This window comes from Candoia aspera, chromosome 5 (genome assembly GCF_035149785.1).
Source record: "Candoia aspera isolate rCanAsp1 chromosome 5, rCanAsp1.hap2, whole genome shotgun sequence".
In the NCBI taxonomy this organism is placed as follows: domain Eukaryota; kingdom Metazoa; phylum Chordata; class Lepidosauria; order Squamata; family Boidae; genus Candoia; species Candoia aspera.
The window spans coordinates 92,343,036-92,361,642 of NC_086157.1; the positions used below are offsets into that span (position 1 = coordinate 92,343,036).

The window sequence follows — 18,607 nt, forward strand, 5'->3', positions numbered from 1 at the left end:
ACTGCCAACATCCCTCACTATATTCTCCTAATTTCAAACATTTGTTTATATCTGTAAACAAATGTTTGAAATTAGGAGAATATAGTGAGGGATGTTCATCAGGAAAAAAAGTTGAAACAGTAGCATTTCCTTTAGCAGAATTAAAGTTCTTGTTGAAAAACGGTGCATCATCTATGCCCACTACACAGATTTAAATCTTCAGTCAATGATAGTGATACATGTAACATTTACCTTAAGTTTGAACTCAAGCTGTGGCAAAACTGAGAGCAAAAGATGGCTATCAATATTATATAGCTCCAAAATTAAATCAAAAACATGCTCTGAGAGATCACTGATGGATGTTTTTCCTAGCATAAGCACTTGATTAAAGAACTGTAAAAAAAAAAACAGAATATCAACAGCAGGATAGAAACCATAATTTCTTCATTTATTTCAGAACAATTCTAATTTCCTAAAAATACCAAGATTCCCTATAAAAAGTTGTTATTTTCACTATTACATTAAATTCCATAATTCTCCATTCATAAAACTGGAAACTAACTTTTCAAATATTGTTTAACTCTCAATAAAACACTGTTAAAATACAGGAAGGTTCAGTAATTCAATATTCTTCCAAACCATCTACTTTGGTTGTGCAATTAAATTAACTAGAGGAAAATTAATATATTAACGGCAATAAATATACATACATAGAAAGCTAGTGTCAATTGGATTCTAAGTATGTACTTAAAACTCACAATTTACATCAAAGAAGCTGACATTTAAATATCTAGAATTAACTGTTTGTATGTGTATATGTATAAAGTTCCCTAATGGGAGCTGGTAATGAATATTCAAAGTTGAGCTACAATTCAAAATAAAATGTAATACATTTCGTATCACTAATAGAACAAGAATATAAATGTCAATTATTCCTTTTGAAGATTTGTATACATAATACATTTTGAAAAATCAATCCTTAAAAAAATTATTAGTGATGTTATTAAAATAACTACTTAGTTCAAAAGACATATAAGCCTTTATAAATGGTAATGCCTGATAAGGTGAAAACTGGCTACTAGAGGAGACTTCCAGTGGGGACGTGGCAGACTGAGCAGCTGTGCCTGTAGACTCCGCAGGTGAAACTGATGACACGGCAATTCTTTTCGGGCTCAGGCAGGTTTTCCTGAAGCCCAGGAGTGTTCTCCGGAGGAATCACCCCATCTGTCCTCCAGATGGCTGCTTGTAGCCAGAAAATCGCAAACAGCATTTTAGGTTGGACGGGTAAGACCTACCTGGGAGGCTGGGACGTCACCATTTTCCAAGCCCCGCTGTAGCCTTAAAGGGAAACTAAGACCAGCCACCCCATTTCTAAATCACCCAATTTATATGTATTTTTAAGTATGCGTACCCTAAGAGAGGCTTTCTACAGCAAGGAGAAGAGGGCTCTCTTGGTGCTCATTGTTATTTTTGGAATTACTTTTTTAAAGGGACACCCAGCCGGCTTTCATGTCTAAGGTGGGACTAGAACTCTCAGTCTCCTGGTTTCTAGCCTGTTGCCTTAATCACTAGACCAAACTGGCTCTCCTGGTTGGGGATGTACTGGATGAAATTGAGGAATTCAACAGTGATAGAAATGTTTCTTCTAGGAATAAGATTTTCTTCTGTGTTTTCACACCTTTTTAGTTTTTATTCTTTTTGTAGTTTTGATTTTTCGTAGCTTTTATCTTTCTCTTTAAACTTAATAAAATTCATAATAAAAAAACTAGCTACTAGACAGTACTTTGCTTAACATAACACAGATCTATTCTATGAATTATTTTGAAATACTTTGGTTTTCCTGGACCTATTCCAAATCAAACCAAGCTGCATGAAGGAAGAATAGAAGAAAATTCTAACTATCACCAAAAATGCCTCTTTCAAAAAATCATCCATACACACACATACACACAATCATACACACACACACAGTGTATATATTTGACATGGATTGGCATAAAATGTAAAATAAATGATCATGGAAAAGCAAATGGCAATTTCTGTGACTTGAACTACTTGGAAAAGCCCAGCTGCAACTATAGAGGTGGCTGCCAGTTACATCTTTTATCATCCAGTTCTTAAGTTCACATCTTCCAGCAGATGCTGGAAGAAAACTAAACTGCATTGGTGGAAAAACTATATAGCATGAATGACAATATTTAATTCATATATACTTGAAAATGTCCCCTTAGTTCAGTTGAATTTACTCTCAAATAAGCATGTACAGTATTGCAGCCTTTGCACTGGATACAGATTCAAACAGAACACACAGTGGTACTCCAGCCAGTCATCACTAACTTCTCCTACTAAGTTCAATTATTACTAGTATTACTAGATTTTTTTAACTTGTGTGTGTGTGTGCACCTGTCCATCCATCTCTCTCTCTCTGTCTCTCGTGAACATACCTAGTACTCCTGCCTTCTATTTTCCCCACAACAACCCTGTGAGGTTGGCTGGGCTGAGAGAGATCAACTGACCCAAAGTTACCCAGCTGGCTTTCATGCTGAAGGAAGGCCTAGAACTCATGGTCTCCTGGTTTCTAGGCCAGCACCTTAACCACTACACCAAACTGACTCTCAATAATAATTTTACATTCACTATCAATAAGTCAACATCTAGTTTCACGTCTTCAAACACAGCCTTAAAGGTATCTGTTACAGAAGGACAGTCAACAAAGAAACACAGCACAAGATAGTCAATGCATCCAACAACTAAAGTAATTAGCAACTGTTAACTTTGGTTTATGAAAGATGCGAGTACTAAACAGGAATGTAGTCAGCTATGATTTGATTGTAGGAAAGTCCTAAACTATTCAATATGCAATATAAAACTATATTAACACCAATGATATCTTATTCAGTGTGATGACTGGAACACTCCAGCATTCAACTACGACTCATAAGCTTTTGCTTATAAATCTATTTAATGAAGCGTAGCATTCAGTATAGAGACAAAGTTGCAAATGAAATTTCCCGTGCGTTTCTACATTTTAAAATCACAGTAACTTCAAATTGCCCCCCACTGCCCTCTTAGGTATGTGCTCCTCCTTCTCATGCCAGCATCTGGCTGTAACGGTTCTTCCTAGATGACCTTGGTGCAAGAAGCAGCTAGCCCAAACAAGATGATTCTCACTCCAACCATGTTCCCCCTCCCTGCTGGTCAACTCGCAAGTTGACACGGGTTGCAGAAGATGGATGCGAGTCCAATAAGATGTTCTGGGAACATTTGATTGGGGAGCATGACATTCAGTTTTTTTCTGCATGGTCAAATTTTCACTTACATTAGTTATATATGGTTCAATAGCCTGGGCTGTTCTCTTCAGTAAAGCTTTTGCCAAGTCATATGCTTGTTTGTTTAAATTCTGAAAAGAATATTTGACACAAAAATTGTAGGTTTATTCTTAAAATTTTCTGCTAAATACAAATAAGTGAATCAACATAATTGGCTTTTTTCAAAATTTTAAAGAACAGGATGGGTAATATTGGTTAAAGATATTACAACTATAAGCATTCCAATTACTATACTTTTAGTACATAAAAATAAATATGTACATTAGAGTTAATGTTGTGTCCAACTTTTAAAGATAGTAGTATTCAGGCTCTGCATCTCACGTTACCTACTCCTTCAGGGTACCCCAGAGGACTCAGTAGGATGTACATCTGATTAAGATGCACAGGATTCCACTGTCAATCATACAGTTTTATTTTTATGCCCCCTCCCTCCTCCTCCTCCTCCTTTATTACAGCCAAGGGCCAGATTTTTATTGTCTTCCATTTCACAATCTAATATTTGAATTCATTCATTTTAGACTCTGTATGTATACCTATGATAATGAAGATATTCTACAATGTTATTTGTATACACACATACACATGGTACATGCACAATTCAGACTAAAGTGAAATTTTCTAATTTTAATTACAGTAAGCATCTCTCGATTAACTTGGCTTAAAATAAAACCTGTAATGCAAATTAATTAAAATGTGTCCAGATACACTGCTGTCCTGCCTTCTCACTCCTCTCCCACTCACTGCAATGGGAATTACAATATATTTCAGATTTTAGTCAGGCAACTAACTATTTGAGGGTAGAAGAGAAAGAATACAAGCATGAATGTAATTTGCCTAGTGATTCCCCACATTAAACCTAGATCAACATAAAGTTCTTCTATTTCATGCTTTAGAGACTCTCTGAGAAACAGGATAAAATATTGGCTAATTTCACTGTTTCAAATAATCAATCTACTCTTGTGTTATAAACTCATGAATAAAAAGCAGTATCTTTTGCCAAACATACTATGTTTCAACAGAATTTAAAATACTCTTATGTTAAAAAAATGTTAATTCTTACCTTGTGTGCAGGGACCAGATTAACTAAAACTGTATCCAAAAGCTCTTGAGACACTGTATCTCCTTCACAAATGATAGAACTCATCAAATCTACCATATGCATGTGAACCTTCTGGTTATGACCATTGCTAAAATGAGATCAAGTATTAACAGCTCAGCAACACAGTATAATTTATTATGGTACTTCCTAAATTAGAATTTGGGTAATGAACTACAGTATTTGTTTGGAGGGTGAGAAAACCATCATCCTCATCTGGCCCTCAAGGAGTTTCCTGCAGCCACTTAGTTGTTGTTCTCCTCTTTTCATTGCTGCTCCTCCACCTTCCTAGTGAAAAGGTGCATGTGCCATCTTCTCCATTCTGACTGGACTTTCAATAGTCTGTCCCAAACACAATGAACATCAAGCTTACTGACAACACAATACAAGACTAACACTTCACCCTGGTCCATCAGTAATCCTAATAAGATTATTGCTACCTTGCTGCTAGTAACAGTCATTGCAGCTATATTTAAATTACTTGCCAGAAGAGGCCTTAACTTATACCTAGAAAACTTAATTCAGTCAAGATTGCAGGGCAGAGAAACGTTTTGTGGGATTGAAAATGTTACCCATCCATGCAGCACACAAGCTTCTTTCACCTCTGTGCTTAAGCATTTTAAGCCCACTCCTAACAAGTGAAATATCCTTTCAGTCCCATCAATATTAAAATTGCTGTTAAAGATATACTCACTTGATTACAGAAAATAATGTTCTGTACAGTTGAGTAAAAATTTCATTGCTATCTTCTAATTCAAAGCATATGTTGTAAGATTTAACCCACGCAATATTCTATTTGGGAGAAAAAGATACAGTAACTATAACGAATAATCGGTAAAATCAGTACTGAATATTATTGCACCATAAACATAGATGGGTTTCTGATATACTTAAAATACTGTTGGTATTTTATGCAGAATAAATATTTGACTGACTAAAAAGCAAAACTTCAACTGATCAAACTAAGATGAATACTAATGATAAATTGTTTAAATTTACCTCTAATAAATAAAAATATCTGTTGAATTGTGGGCTTTTTGTATCTTCTAATCCTTTCAATTGTCTTGTGATGAACATAAATATATCCTGGGAAAAAACATAGTATACGGTTGTCACCTGAAGTAAATACTTCCTGCATAATCGTTCAGCTGACCCCCCAAAAAATTCTCAGTACCATAGTGAGCATTTAAAATGTTTTAACTAACCTTTCCTTTTTACAATCCAATGGTAGTAGAATATAAGCTTTTGAGTTTCCCAAGTCTGTTACAGAGGATATTGATAAAAGTAGCAGCTGACTGTTTTAAAAAGTAGCATATTTTTCCCCATCTTAACTGTTCCAAATCACAACCATACAAACATGATGCTTTTAATATGATCTCATGTTGTATACATTAAAAATATAACATTCTATGTGGATTTTGTAAATAACCAAGGTGGACAGGGAAGCACTGGTTCTCAATGTGTTCCAATATTTCAACAGTAAGTACTATTTGAGGGATGAATACTGCAACTCAACCCAAAAACTAGCTAAAATTGGCTTGAAACACAATTTCATGTTACTTTGGGGGTTGTTGGAAATCTTTAAGGATGAAATTGGGAACAAGAAGTTCTTTGGAGTCCTACAACTTTCATTTCTTTCCTCAATTACCAGGGAGGGAGAGGGAATGCATAGTTAGAACCAAGTGAATTAATCTCAGGTCACTTAAATTACCTTATGTTTGAAAGCACCTGGAATTCTTCAAAGAATGAACATATTCCAAACAAAATTACATTCCAGGAATCAACATTAAACACAGAAATACAAACTTTTGTATTTGTTTTAACATATCTTGATCTGATAAAACATAATTAGTAACCAAGAAAATTCACAGCCAATTATCCTTAAGATTCACCTGTTAATACACTTGATTTCATTTTGTAAATTCAATTAAATTATCTGCAAGTTACCAACAGCTATATTTAGTTCTTAATAAATATTAGAATGCATATCATGCAATTTACAGATACATGTCTTTTATCTGATTTCTTTTACCTTTGATTTTTTAATTCATATTTCTCAGAAAATTAAAAGTTATTATTATTGCTACTAGTAGTACTATTATTATAGTATACTGGTTACCATCTAACCAGTCCTCTGGAATACGCTTATTAACTATCTTCAGAATATACAGGAGTGTGTGACCTCTCTCTACATTTATTTAGATATAAACCATCTTCATCAAATACCATGTAATGAGCAAACAAAAATAGTTCTATAACCATGTGTAGTAGTTTATAAGATAATATAATAATGTATATAAATGAGAGAGCATAGGTATACATATAACATACTTGTAAAATGTAAAAATTTAATCAGGAAAAGCAGCAACGATCAGGTATTTTACTTGATGGTACTAATAAAAAAAGTTAACCTAAGAATAAATTCAGTGTTTTTCTTTTGTAGGAAATAATACATATAAATATTAATACTAATTTTATTCCTACAACTTGGTAGGAACAAATACATACAAAATACTAATTTACAATGGCAACAAAAAAGGATCAAAAGTTGTTGATCTGTTCAATTAACATGAGTTAGACGATTTAGACATTGTATTGTATACCAAAAAATAATTTAAATGGTTTGTGAAAAAACGAGAGTAACGTGCATTTATGAATCTGCAGAAAACAAAATGGTAATAAATTACATTATCACACTTCTTTAAAATTCACAAGAAAGATTTCTTAAATCAACATTTTCCAGACACTGCCACCAGGAGGCTTTATTTCATAACCCTTGTTCATCCAAGATGCCAAACAAGTCAGTATTGTAATTCAAGAGCAGAAAGCAGGTATAAGAGAATAAGAAATGGAAGAAAAAACTGTGGACTAAGAAGGAAACGGAAAAATAAATGAATATATGAAGGACTTGAAAAATGAAAGCCTTATCAGATCTACAGACATGGTATCATTCTACACATTCTACACTACTTCAATGAACATCATATGAAGCATTCTTTTGAAATTACTTTGCAAATCAATTCTATCCCTCTATTTCTATTTCTGTATTTTATCACTTGTTTTATCACATCTTACATTTTTATCTAACAGTTTTATCTCTATTTTACCCTACTGTGTTTTATCGTATTTTATCTCACCATAGTATATTTTAGTTAATTTTACTGTATTTTAGCTGTTTTAAGGTATCATATTTTATATTTTATATCTTATAATGGCTGATGCCCAACTTTCTGATATGGTCATTTGACTAATCAATAAAGTTATTCCTATTTCTAAAAGAAAAGCTTCTGAGGTCTCCTCCAGCAATGCGTGTGAACGTGCAGAAATCTTTTCTAATGGAGTCAAGGCTTGAAAGGGAAACAAAGTATTTCCATCAAGCATATTGAAGTTGCTTTGCACACTCTTGGTAAGAGCCCTAAATGGTGGGGGAAAACAATAATTGCCTGAAAGTGATCCAGATTAACTTGTTTAAAAACACATTTATTAAATTAGTTGCCAAACAATCTATATGGACAATCAAAACAAAGGGACTGTGAAGACCGAAAAGATTTTTATTGGCATATATAAGGCAACAGTGAATACATTATACAGTATATAAATTCACCTAAAACTTTTTACTTGAAAAACAATATACACAGCTATTTACAAAGTAAAATAGTAAAATAAGATCTGTCTAAAAGAATACACTGTCTAAATTTCAATATAAGGTTGGAACACCAAAAACTAATGGCATGAACAAGCACAGTTTTAAGAGTTTAAGCCTTGGTTTACTATCTATTTACCAATTTAGATTAGTAATACTTGGTCACCAATCCCCAATCCATTTACTAATCTACTAGAATAAAAAAGATTTATTAATCCTATTCATTATCCAAAACATCTTCCTTAACTAAGTGGGGTATACATTTTAGGCAGAGAAGATTCTCTCTTACCAATAACATTAACATCTACACTTAACTGGATTACAACTAACTAATCACTAAGATAAACTAGGAGAAGATAGACAGGTCTGTTGCTTCTCAGAGGCTCAGTTTTAATGTAGTGGCAAATCATTGTTTCATCTGCTAAATTACAGATGAATTATTTGTATATCTGAGTTTACTCATCATATTGATCAGCCACGAAGATTTTAAACAACAGGATACAAAAATACGCAAATTTAAATTTGTGCTAACTGCAGTTTGTCATGTTTCTACTTTTTATTGTCATTAATTCTAGTTTGTTGGACCAATCCATCCCTCTTGCCTACCTGGTTAAGAGGCAATAAGGAACAATGGCTTAAAAATAAAACTAATAGTGCAGCTAAATAACTTACTAGTACACTCCCTTCTCCCTTTATCTCCCTATTGATAAATGTTCCCTCTCCAGCCCTGTTTCCTACTTCTTCAGTGAAACTCTATAAGGAAAGGGAAAACAGTTTAAAATGTGCTATACAATAAGTCACTGCTGTAGAATTAAAACTTTAATTGGCCACTTTTCCCTTTTTTGAAAATCAAATGTCACACACACACACACACACACATACTCCAAGAGCCTAATTTAACATGAATAAAGAAGGGCTCCATCTCCTCAGGAATATAGTTGGTAAATTATCCCTTATCCCTATCAATCTATCATTTATTCCTATGAAACTAGCTTTTCTTAAGCTTTTAAGAAGCTTTTCTTAATGGCAGGACATATAGAAGGCCCTCCAAAGTCACTCATAAACTATATCCAGTTTTATATGGAAGATATTAACAATCCTAGCTACCAAACTGTCTATTGCCTTCCTGCATCCACTAATCAGAATAAACTGATTACCTCAGTCTGCTGTTTCCCAGTGTTCACTGTCAATGAACACTATCAAGTAGGCCAGAGCCCACTTACTGAGCTCCAGCACTCTACAACGACCACCAGTCATGAAAAACAGTATAAAACAGAATTGCGTAACATTTGGCCTTTCAGTAGTATGCCAATAACAACCCTTCAAAAAATGGACAGGAAGGAGAGAACAGGCACGGCTAGGACAAATATTAAGTTTAATTTACTTGAAAGATAATTGAAATATTTATTTCATATACAGTTTATAACTTCCTTTCTATCATATTAAATATTACAGTTTGGTAGCATTGTCTGAGGGGGTTTTAGCTTTTGATGTCGCATGGTCCTGCTGCCTCAGATTCTAAATTCTAAAGTTCTGCTCAGCAGCAGATTCATATTAAGAGGGAATGGAATAGAAAAATCTTTTCAGTGTACCTATGCTCTCCCCTCCCCATTGAGAACTCATCAATTATTTTAAGAAGGACCTTCTTAAATCCATCTGTCTTGTCTTCAAAATTCTGCAAAACAGATACAACTATATAATTTATTTTTGTCTTTATTTTTTATTGCTTTTAAAATAACAGAAAAAGAAAAAAACACTAAGATAATTATAATGTGAATACATACATTTTCAAAGAAAAACTACAGTGCTTTAAAAAAGTAAAACAACAGAAAAAAAGAAAGGAAAATATATCATTATAAGAATTAATAGTTGCAATTACATATATATATATATATGTATGTATGTATAATGTAAATAACATTCAAGTACATATATATTAATTTCTAATACATTTACTGTATATAATCCTAATTATATTTTTTTAACCTGCTGTATTTTGTATAAATGAGTTCTGTATTTCATTAAACTTGTCCATACAAAGTCTACATCTATAGGCAATACACTCATAGGTGGCAAGTGTAATCAGGTCTTCAATTCATTGAGTGAATGGGGCCATACATTTATTTTTCCAATGTTGCAATATCAGTCTTTTAGCCATAGTAAGGGCACGGAAAATCCATTTACATTGTCCAGTTGCCAAATTCCATGTACTAGGTATGTAGTTGAGGAGAATATTATCCTCTGAAAATTTTAGCTTTTGTCACACAATCATATTTCTATAGTCCACTACTTTCTCTCAAAACTTAGGAAGTATAGGGCATTGTAAAAACATGTGTTTTAAAGAAGCATTATCCTTATTACATCAACAAAATGCTGTTTTTGACCTTTTCTATACAAATGTAATGTAGTCCAATAAATTCTAAATATTATTTTTTGTTGTAGAAATCATAATTAGAGGTTCATTGACTCTTGCTATAGAAGTTAAGATGCTCTCCCATTGTTTAGGTAATACAGGAACCTCTAATTCTTTATTCTACTCATTTCTTAGAATCTGCATATCAAATTGATTTATTGATAACAAATATCTATAACAATTAATAGTAGGTTTTTTTTAGTTTTGAAGGATTTAACAAGTTGTTCTAGTATGTCAGGTGTCTCAGAAGCTGAAAATGCTGCTGGTCCAAACAATGTTGTTAACAAATGCTGTAGCTATAAACTTTGCCACTGGGTTACATCTGATAGATATTTATTTCTTAATACAGCACAATTTAGAAATTCATCTTCATCATCTATCAGTTGGTCCAAAGTCAACAACTCCACTTCCATCCAATTTTTTCATATCACCATCTTTTCCCCAATTTTTAAAGTCGGGTTTCCCCATAAAGTCAATTTAGCATGGGAAAAAATGGTTGTATCTTTTTTTTTTTAGATATTACATTCCCTAATTTTCTAACTGAAATAACTGTTTCCAGAGATACTAGAGTTTTAGTGTATTTAAATCCTAATGCTGTCCATCCAACCAAAGGTGCCATATATGTATATTCCAAAGTTGCCCAAATCAGAAAATTAATCCCAATTGTTGGCTTCCAGTATTTAATACTTGACAATAGGTAAGCATGATGATATAGCTCCCAATTCAGAAAACAAAATCCTCCTTCATTAATTGGTGATTGCATTTTGTGTAGATATTTTCTCGGAATCGAAGAACCCCACAGAAATTTTCTAAACAAAGAATTAATTTTCTGAAAATATTTTCCAGATATCGTGTATGACTGAAATTCCTCTCAGTATATAAATTATTTTGGGAATAGTATTCATTTTGAGAGCATTCACCTTTTTCCCAAAGGTGAAATTTAAAGATTCCCATCTATTGATATCTGAAAAAACGTCTCTATATACAGTATTTTATTTATATTACATGTTACTGAGTTATATCTCTTGGTATACACATACCTAGATATTTAATGGATTCAGTACAAATACGGAATTGATACTCCTTATATTCCTATTTGGACCAGTTAATAGAATATCCTGATATTTTACTAAAGGCATCTATCATTTGCATCAGCACTGCAATAGTAGTGTGAGGTTTAGAAATAAACAAAAGAATGTCATCTGCAAATAAAACCAATTCGTGTTCAACTGAGTTATGTATTACTCCATAGAACTCCCTATGTTGTCTAATAACACAAGCCAAGGGCTCCACGCAGCTATTAAAAAGCAAGAGTGAAAGCAGACACCCTTGTCTAGTTCTTCTAAATAGTGGGAAAGCAAGAGAAAACATGCCATTAACCTTTACTTTAGAACTGGGCAACTCATATAATATCTTGATCCATTTTATGAACTCCAAAGAAAATCTGAACTTGTTTAGGACAGCAAATATGTACTTTTTATATATTTTGTCGAAGGCTTTTTCAGCATCTAATTATAAAATTACAAATTGATCTCTATTCAACTCTATTAGATCTATAACCAGCCTAATGTCTGCTGCTTGCCTAGCTTCTATAAACCCTGCTTGATAACAAACAATATCACTTGCTGTAATCTATTTGCTAAGACCGCTGTTAAATTTTTTGTTATCAGCATTAATCAATGAGATTGGATGAAAATTAGCACACTGAGTGTGATCTTTATCTGCTTTTGGTATAACTATAAGTCTGATTAAATGTCACTGATAAAATCCCCTTATCAAATATCTCTTCGTATACTAATCCTGATGTTTTACCACTTGCCATTTTTAAAATTATTTGTTTACCTCAGATAGTGGAGCAAATAGAAGTTTTTTTGTGTGTTTATCATCTAAATGTAGTAGGTTAATTTTATTTTAAAAGGCCTCTACTGTGTATCTTCATTCGATACATTCTTTGGTTTGCTATATAACCCTGAATTTTAAAAATTGACAACTTGTAACCTTGGAAGTTTTATATATTTCATCTCTTTCACCTCTAATAATTGGAATCATTGCCCTATCTTTCTTTTGCTTTAAGCGATTAGCCAAGATCTTATCAGGTCTTCCACTGTTCTCCCAGTATCTCTGTCGTAAACATGTTAGCATGAATTCTGTCTGCTGTGATATTATAGTAGTTAATTCATTGTTTTTTCTGTATTTCTCTGTACAAAATTGTATATGGGCATCTAACCATCAATGCCCATAAATGTTTCAGTTCATCTTTCAAATTATTTTCCCTTTTATTTTTAATCTATTTTTGTATGATGCATAAGCAATAATTGGACCTTGGATGTATTCTTTATTATGCTTCCTATTCAAAAATTTGAGCATTTGATGTTTCTGAATTCAAATCAAAATATTGTAAGGACTCAGCCCACATTTGTTGTACAAATTCTTTATCATTCAATAGGGAAACATTGAAATACTGATTTGTCATACATTAACCGGTCTCTGAAACACACATTTCAAGATAATTGCACTATGATCACATACATAACAAACATCAATATTACATTCTTGAGTTTGGTGATCTAATGTTAATGATATGAAAAGATAAATCAAAAAATTCTGGTGCACACTTGAATAAAAAGTATATTCTCTTTTAGTTGGATACATTAAATGGTAGGGATCTATTAAATACAATTCTTCCATACAAATCTTAACTGTTTCCCTTACTAATGATTGGTTTTTTTGTGCTGGTGTGTTTCTATCAAGCTCCAATATTTGGACCCAATATTTCATTGAACCCTCCTCCTATTATCACTTTATAAATATACTTGAAAACATTAGTAAAACATATTATTTTTCTTTAAAACAAACTTTAGCTAGGGTTGCAAAGAAATATAATTCATTAATTAGTAGTTGATTAAGCAGTAAAAGTTTTCTGTATTAGCTGATGAAGACAGTATTTCAAGAAAAAGAACATTCTGTTTTTAAACAGACAGGATGTGAATGCAATAAATTATAAAAGAAATGAGATTATTTCTTTCAAGAGGTTTCTTGCATTCTGCATTAGTGCTCACCTTATGCGTCTGACATGTATAAACAGAAATCTGGCAATTTACTGAGAACACCTTTTAATTTTATTACAATTTTTTAAAACTTTTTATTGTTTAACATTATATAATTAAACATTACCCATTTGCTTAATAATTACCTAGCTTTAAACTATTTGAAGTCACTAGGAAAACGCACCTTAAAACAGGAACTAGATATTTAAGAAGGCAATCAGAGCCAGATATCAAGGAAAGGTTGAAGTTATAGCGGTCATACTGCACAAAGGACAGAATTTTATGCCTTTGGGTATTATTATTAAGATAGTAGCATTCATCTCTTCATCATCTTGGAATTATTGCTTTTGGAATACACGAAGAAATTCTGCTAACTCTAGACTAAACATAAATATATAATGCTCCCATTTGTATTCCTTCATAAAAGACTTAAATTTTGAAAAGGCATAAGAACTCTGATTATCTTTTTTAATTTTATAGTTTTGCAGGGGGAGGACTGAGCCACCCATTATTTAAAATAAATATTAGGAATTTGGCAGTCTATTTTGTAGTATGTGGCATACAAATAACATCAGATAATAAAGAAAGCAGTGTGTGTAGGATTGAGTTACATTCCCCATACCAGTTATACAATTTGCTAAATACTATGCAAAAATCTACTAAATTGAAAAGGGAGCACAATTTATTATTTAATTCATACTAGTTGCAATATACAATATAAATATGTATTATAGAACTTCATACCCAAGTGAAAGCTTGACCTACTAGGCAGTTTGCTTTTAGTTGTTTAGAAATAAATATAAAATAGCATTATTTCACACCCAGATTCCAAGAAGGTAAGGAAGTCACACAATCTTACCTTAAGTTTATCAGGTGAAGTATATGGTGCTTCAGGAGCATATATCCTAAAAATATCAGCAAGACAACACGCAACAAGCAAGCGTACATCTTTATCAGGGTGCTTAAGAAAAAAATCAGAAGCAAGATGTAAAGCAAGATTTAGATACAACTCTTTTTCCTCTTCAGAGTCCTGGTCCATATCCATAAACGTTTTTACAACCATCTGCCAAAATAAAGTTCTGAAGTTAGCAATAGATTATAAATAATGTATCTGATATAAATACATACGTAGGCTCAGAAAATCTGCATTCTACCTTTAATCAATTTGTAACATCAAAAATTTATTTATTTATTTATTTATCTATTTATCTAATTTATCCCCGCCCATCTCCTCCAGTCGGAGGCCTCTGGGCGGTTTACAACAAGCAATTAAAACCATCACAATAATACAAAAAATAAAATACAGTAAAAATACTATAAATAGAAATAAATAGAAATAGTTATACATCAATGTCTTCATTATATTTTCAGTTACATATCACTGTGTATTTCCCTATTAAGATGTAACTGATGTAGGCATCTGCAACAAAAAATAGTTTATGCCCTAAAGATCAAAAGAAATGTGGATGAGGAAGTAAACTGGTGCTATAAAATTCATGTTGTTAGTTTTAAGGTGCTACAAGCTTGTGCTGAAGGACTGACATTACTGTTTTTTAACAAAAGCAAAATGCAACAAGAAGTTATAATAAGGATTTGTTTTCAGAAAATGATTTGCTTTTTAATGCTCATATTTATTATGTTTCTACTCAGCACAGTATTAAAGGTGTTAGTGTATTCCATTTTAGTCTGATAGCAACCATCATATGACAAGGTAAGAGGGCAACTTGCTCAAGGTCAAATAATTACTTAGAGACCCTGAGTAGAAAGGGGTCTAAATTCAGGTATTTATAGTTACCTAATTCAAAATCATGATTTTTTAAAAAAAATTAGTTCACAGCATTGTTGAGGAATTGTGTACAGCATGGTGTTTCTGCATAAAAAGTGTGCATTGCATTAAAAAAACACTAGGTTTGTTACTGGTATCATGAAAGACAGCAATGAGATTCAGTTTCAACCCAAATAAAAAAAAGCAGCCCAATTTGATGGAATCCAAACTTCCATGGCTGTCATACAAAATCAAGAAATGGTTTTAATGTTTTTGTTTGCCCTGATAATTCACAATTTAATTGACATATCTACTTCACTAGAATATTACGGTTATTATTTTGTATTTAAAAACACAATTACTGAATATCTCTTAACATTCTTGCAAATATTCAGTTTGTTTTCAAAGAAACAAAATAGATACAAACAACATGAAAAGGCTGCTTTTTAAGCAAAAATACCTAATTTATTACATAAAAAATCCCATAACAGAACAAGAACACCACACACACACTCTGCCCCATACAGAAATCCACTACTACCAATCCCTGACAGGTGGCCACCCAGCCTCTGTTTAAACATCTCCTGAAGTGGTCGGTTCCACTGCTGAACAGCTCTACTTTAAGAGGGTTTTTTTCCCTGATGTCCAAGCAAAATCTACTTCCTTTAAATTTAAACCCACTGTTTCTTATCTTGTGTTCTGAAACAACTCTGAACAATACTGCTCATGACAGCCCCTCAGATACTTGAAGACAACTACCACATTTGCTCATGGTCTTATCTTTTCCATGTTAAACATACCTAACACCTTAATTCTTTTTTTAAGAGAACTTTATTAATTTTCAGAATATAATTAAAACACAAAATATAGAATATAGAACAGATAGAATACAGGACTAAAGAAAAAAGAAAAACTATAAAAGTGCAGAACAGAGAAAGAACAGAAACAGAAAATGACTTCCGACTTTCTCCAATACAGATATAAATACATTTACAAATATAATCTCTTTACTTGTTTATTTATTTATGTATTTATATTTCAAATTTCTATCACGACCCCTCTCTCCCAAAAAGGGGACTCTGGGCTCTTACCACTAGTTATACCTTAGTATCATTATTTCTATCAAATCAAACCGTTTATCATTAAAACCCAAAATCAAAACTTGGTTTTTTTCTGATACAAGCAAGTAGTCTAAAAGTGGTTGCCAAGTAGAAACAAATCCAGAAACAGTATTTCCTCTTATCAGTGCTGTTAACTTAGCCATTTGGGCCAGCTCCATCAGTCTGATAATCCAGTTCTCCACTGTAGGTATTTGTGGATATTTCCATCTTTGTGCATATAAAATTCTTGCTGCTGTAATCATATATAAAAGTAAAGTCCCATGTTGTTTCTCAAACTGCTTTTCCATCAGAACCACTAACACTTTAGTTCTTAAGTTTCAATTAAACTGAATATTTAGTGAATTATTCGTCTCTGTTCGCAGCTAATATTACCTCTCAGAAGAGGAAAGTTTTGGTGGAGTCTGTTAGATCTGGAGAGTACACTACTGGATGCTCCCTCTGAAAATGCTAGTTGTTCCAAGTCATTCTGCCTCTACTGCTGCACTATCCTATTGCGCTTTTTGTTATTTTAGTATCAATTGTGCAGGAGACAAAATAACTTCTGTAAATCATAACTTTCCTACTTTCTGTAGCTATTGTTCTGATGTTTTCCTGGTTCCCTAAAGGTAAAGGTAAAGGTTTCCCTTGACGTAAAGTCCAGTCGTGTCCGACTCTAGGGGGCGGTGCTCATCTCCGTTTCAAAGCCTTGGAGCCGGCGTTGTCATAGACACTTCCGGGTCATGTGGCCAGCATGATGACTCGGAACGCCGTTACCTTCCCACCGAAGTGGTACCTATTGATCTACTCACATTTGCATGTTTTCGAACTGCTAGGTGAGCAGGAGCTGGGACTAGCAACGGGAGCTCACCCCGCCGCGCAGTTTCGAACCGCCGACCTTCCGATCGGCAGCTCAGCGGTTTAACCCGCAGCGCCACCGCGTCCCCTCCTGGTTCCCTACTTAGAATTATATTTTATAATTTATACCATTGTCAAAATTGCACACACACACACACACACCCAAAAGTAAGAGAGATGGGAAGTATACTATTCCTTCCAACCTCTCCAACCGAAGACTTCTCTTTCACAAGAACCATTGTACCTACAGTAGTATAGCATTTTGTGTGCATTGAAATAGGTCTACTTTTAGGGTCTATACACTATCATCTTACTGCTGTGCTACTGCCACAAAAATATTTATTTAATTTTTATCCCGCCTTTATTATTTTTATAAATAACTCAAGGCGGCAAACATATTAAAGTAGATTTCTCTTCCCTTCCCCAACTAAAAAAAATCAAGGAGTTATACATATTTACTTAGAAATATTGGACAAAACGTAAACATTAAGAGAAAGAGCATGAGGCAGTTTAAAAGTTGTCAAGAGATAAAAGGCATGCTCTACTTATTTTAGGCAGCAGAATGACCATCACAATTCAGTTCAACAAGCAATCAAAAAAGAGATGCTAATAAGGAAGTTTGTGTTCACTGAATTAGCTCTGCTAACTCATCAGCAAAGCTTCAACAACTTAGTATTATTTGCATCATTAGCCTTATTGTTTGAAGATAAACAACTTCACACAAATCCAATTTTGAGCTGCCCAAATGAACTACCCCATATGTAATAAACTACCCACTCACTTTTAATCGTCGTACCATCTCTTCTTTTGAAATTTTGTCAGATATTTCTTTAACTCCTGGAGGATATGTAATTTTTCCATCATTGGCTCTTGTCTTTGAATGAGCCATAGTGCTATTTTAAACCTAGTAAGGAAAAAATAATTAGATATCGATCACAAAAATATCACTATTTTGAAAAAATACAGACAAATCAACCAATAGGCAACTTTATAAGTAGCTGGATATGTATAGCATAGATTCATAGTTTGGCTTCAGGATATCTTGCTCCAGGTAGAATCTGGTCTGTACATGTTTGCAGGGGGACAATGTTCAGGATCCCACCTCTACATGAATACAAGGGATCTGGCCCCTTAAGCAGTCTTTTTCTGTTAATTCCCCCATATTATGAAACACTTTGATCCAGATATACATCTGGCACCTTCCCTATTAGCCTTTGGCAAGATGATCAAGATTAAGCAGGTATTATTTAAGGAGATATTCTGAGATTAGATACTGGCAGCTGATTATATGGGCATCTATCTGTTCCTATAGCTGGATGCATATTATACTGATTTTATTTTGACTTTGTATTTTACATAAACCACCAAGAGTGAGTTTAA

General features: G+C 33.2%; 1 protein-coding gene across 1 annotated transcript in view; it reads right to left on the reverse strand.

Moving 5' to 3' along the window:
- Positions 1-18,607, reverse strand: part of PDS5B (PDS5 cohesin associated factor B) — a 76,184-nt gene that overhangs the window by 39,736 nt on the left and 17,841 nt on the right. The window contains exons 2-8 of the mRNA XM_063305702.1: positions 18,009-18,131; positions 14,367-14,570; positions 5,404-5,490; positions 5,099-5,196; positions 4,369-4,495; positions 3,299-3,379; positions 232-372 (exon numbers count right to left, since the gene is read on the reverse strand). Coding sequence (XP_063161772.1) covers positions 232-372; positions 3,299-3,379; positions 4,369-4,495; positions 5,099-5,196; positions 5,404-5,490; positions 14,367-14,570; positions 18,009-18,116 — 846 coding nt within the window. The 5' untranslated portion in view covers positions 18,117-18,131. The remainder of the gene's footprint in view (positions 1-231; positions 373-3,298; positions 3,380-4,368; positions 4,496-5,098; positions 5,197-5,403; positions 5,491-14,366; positions 14,571-18,008; positions 18,132-18,607) is intronic.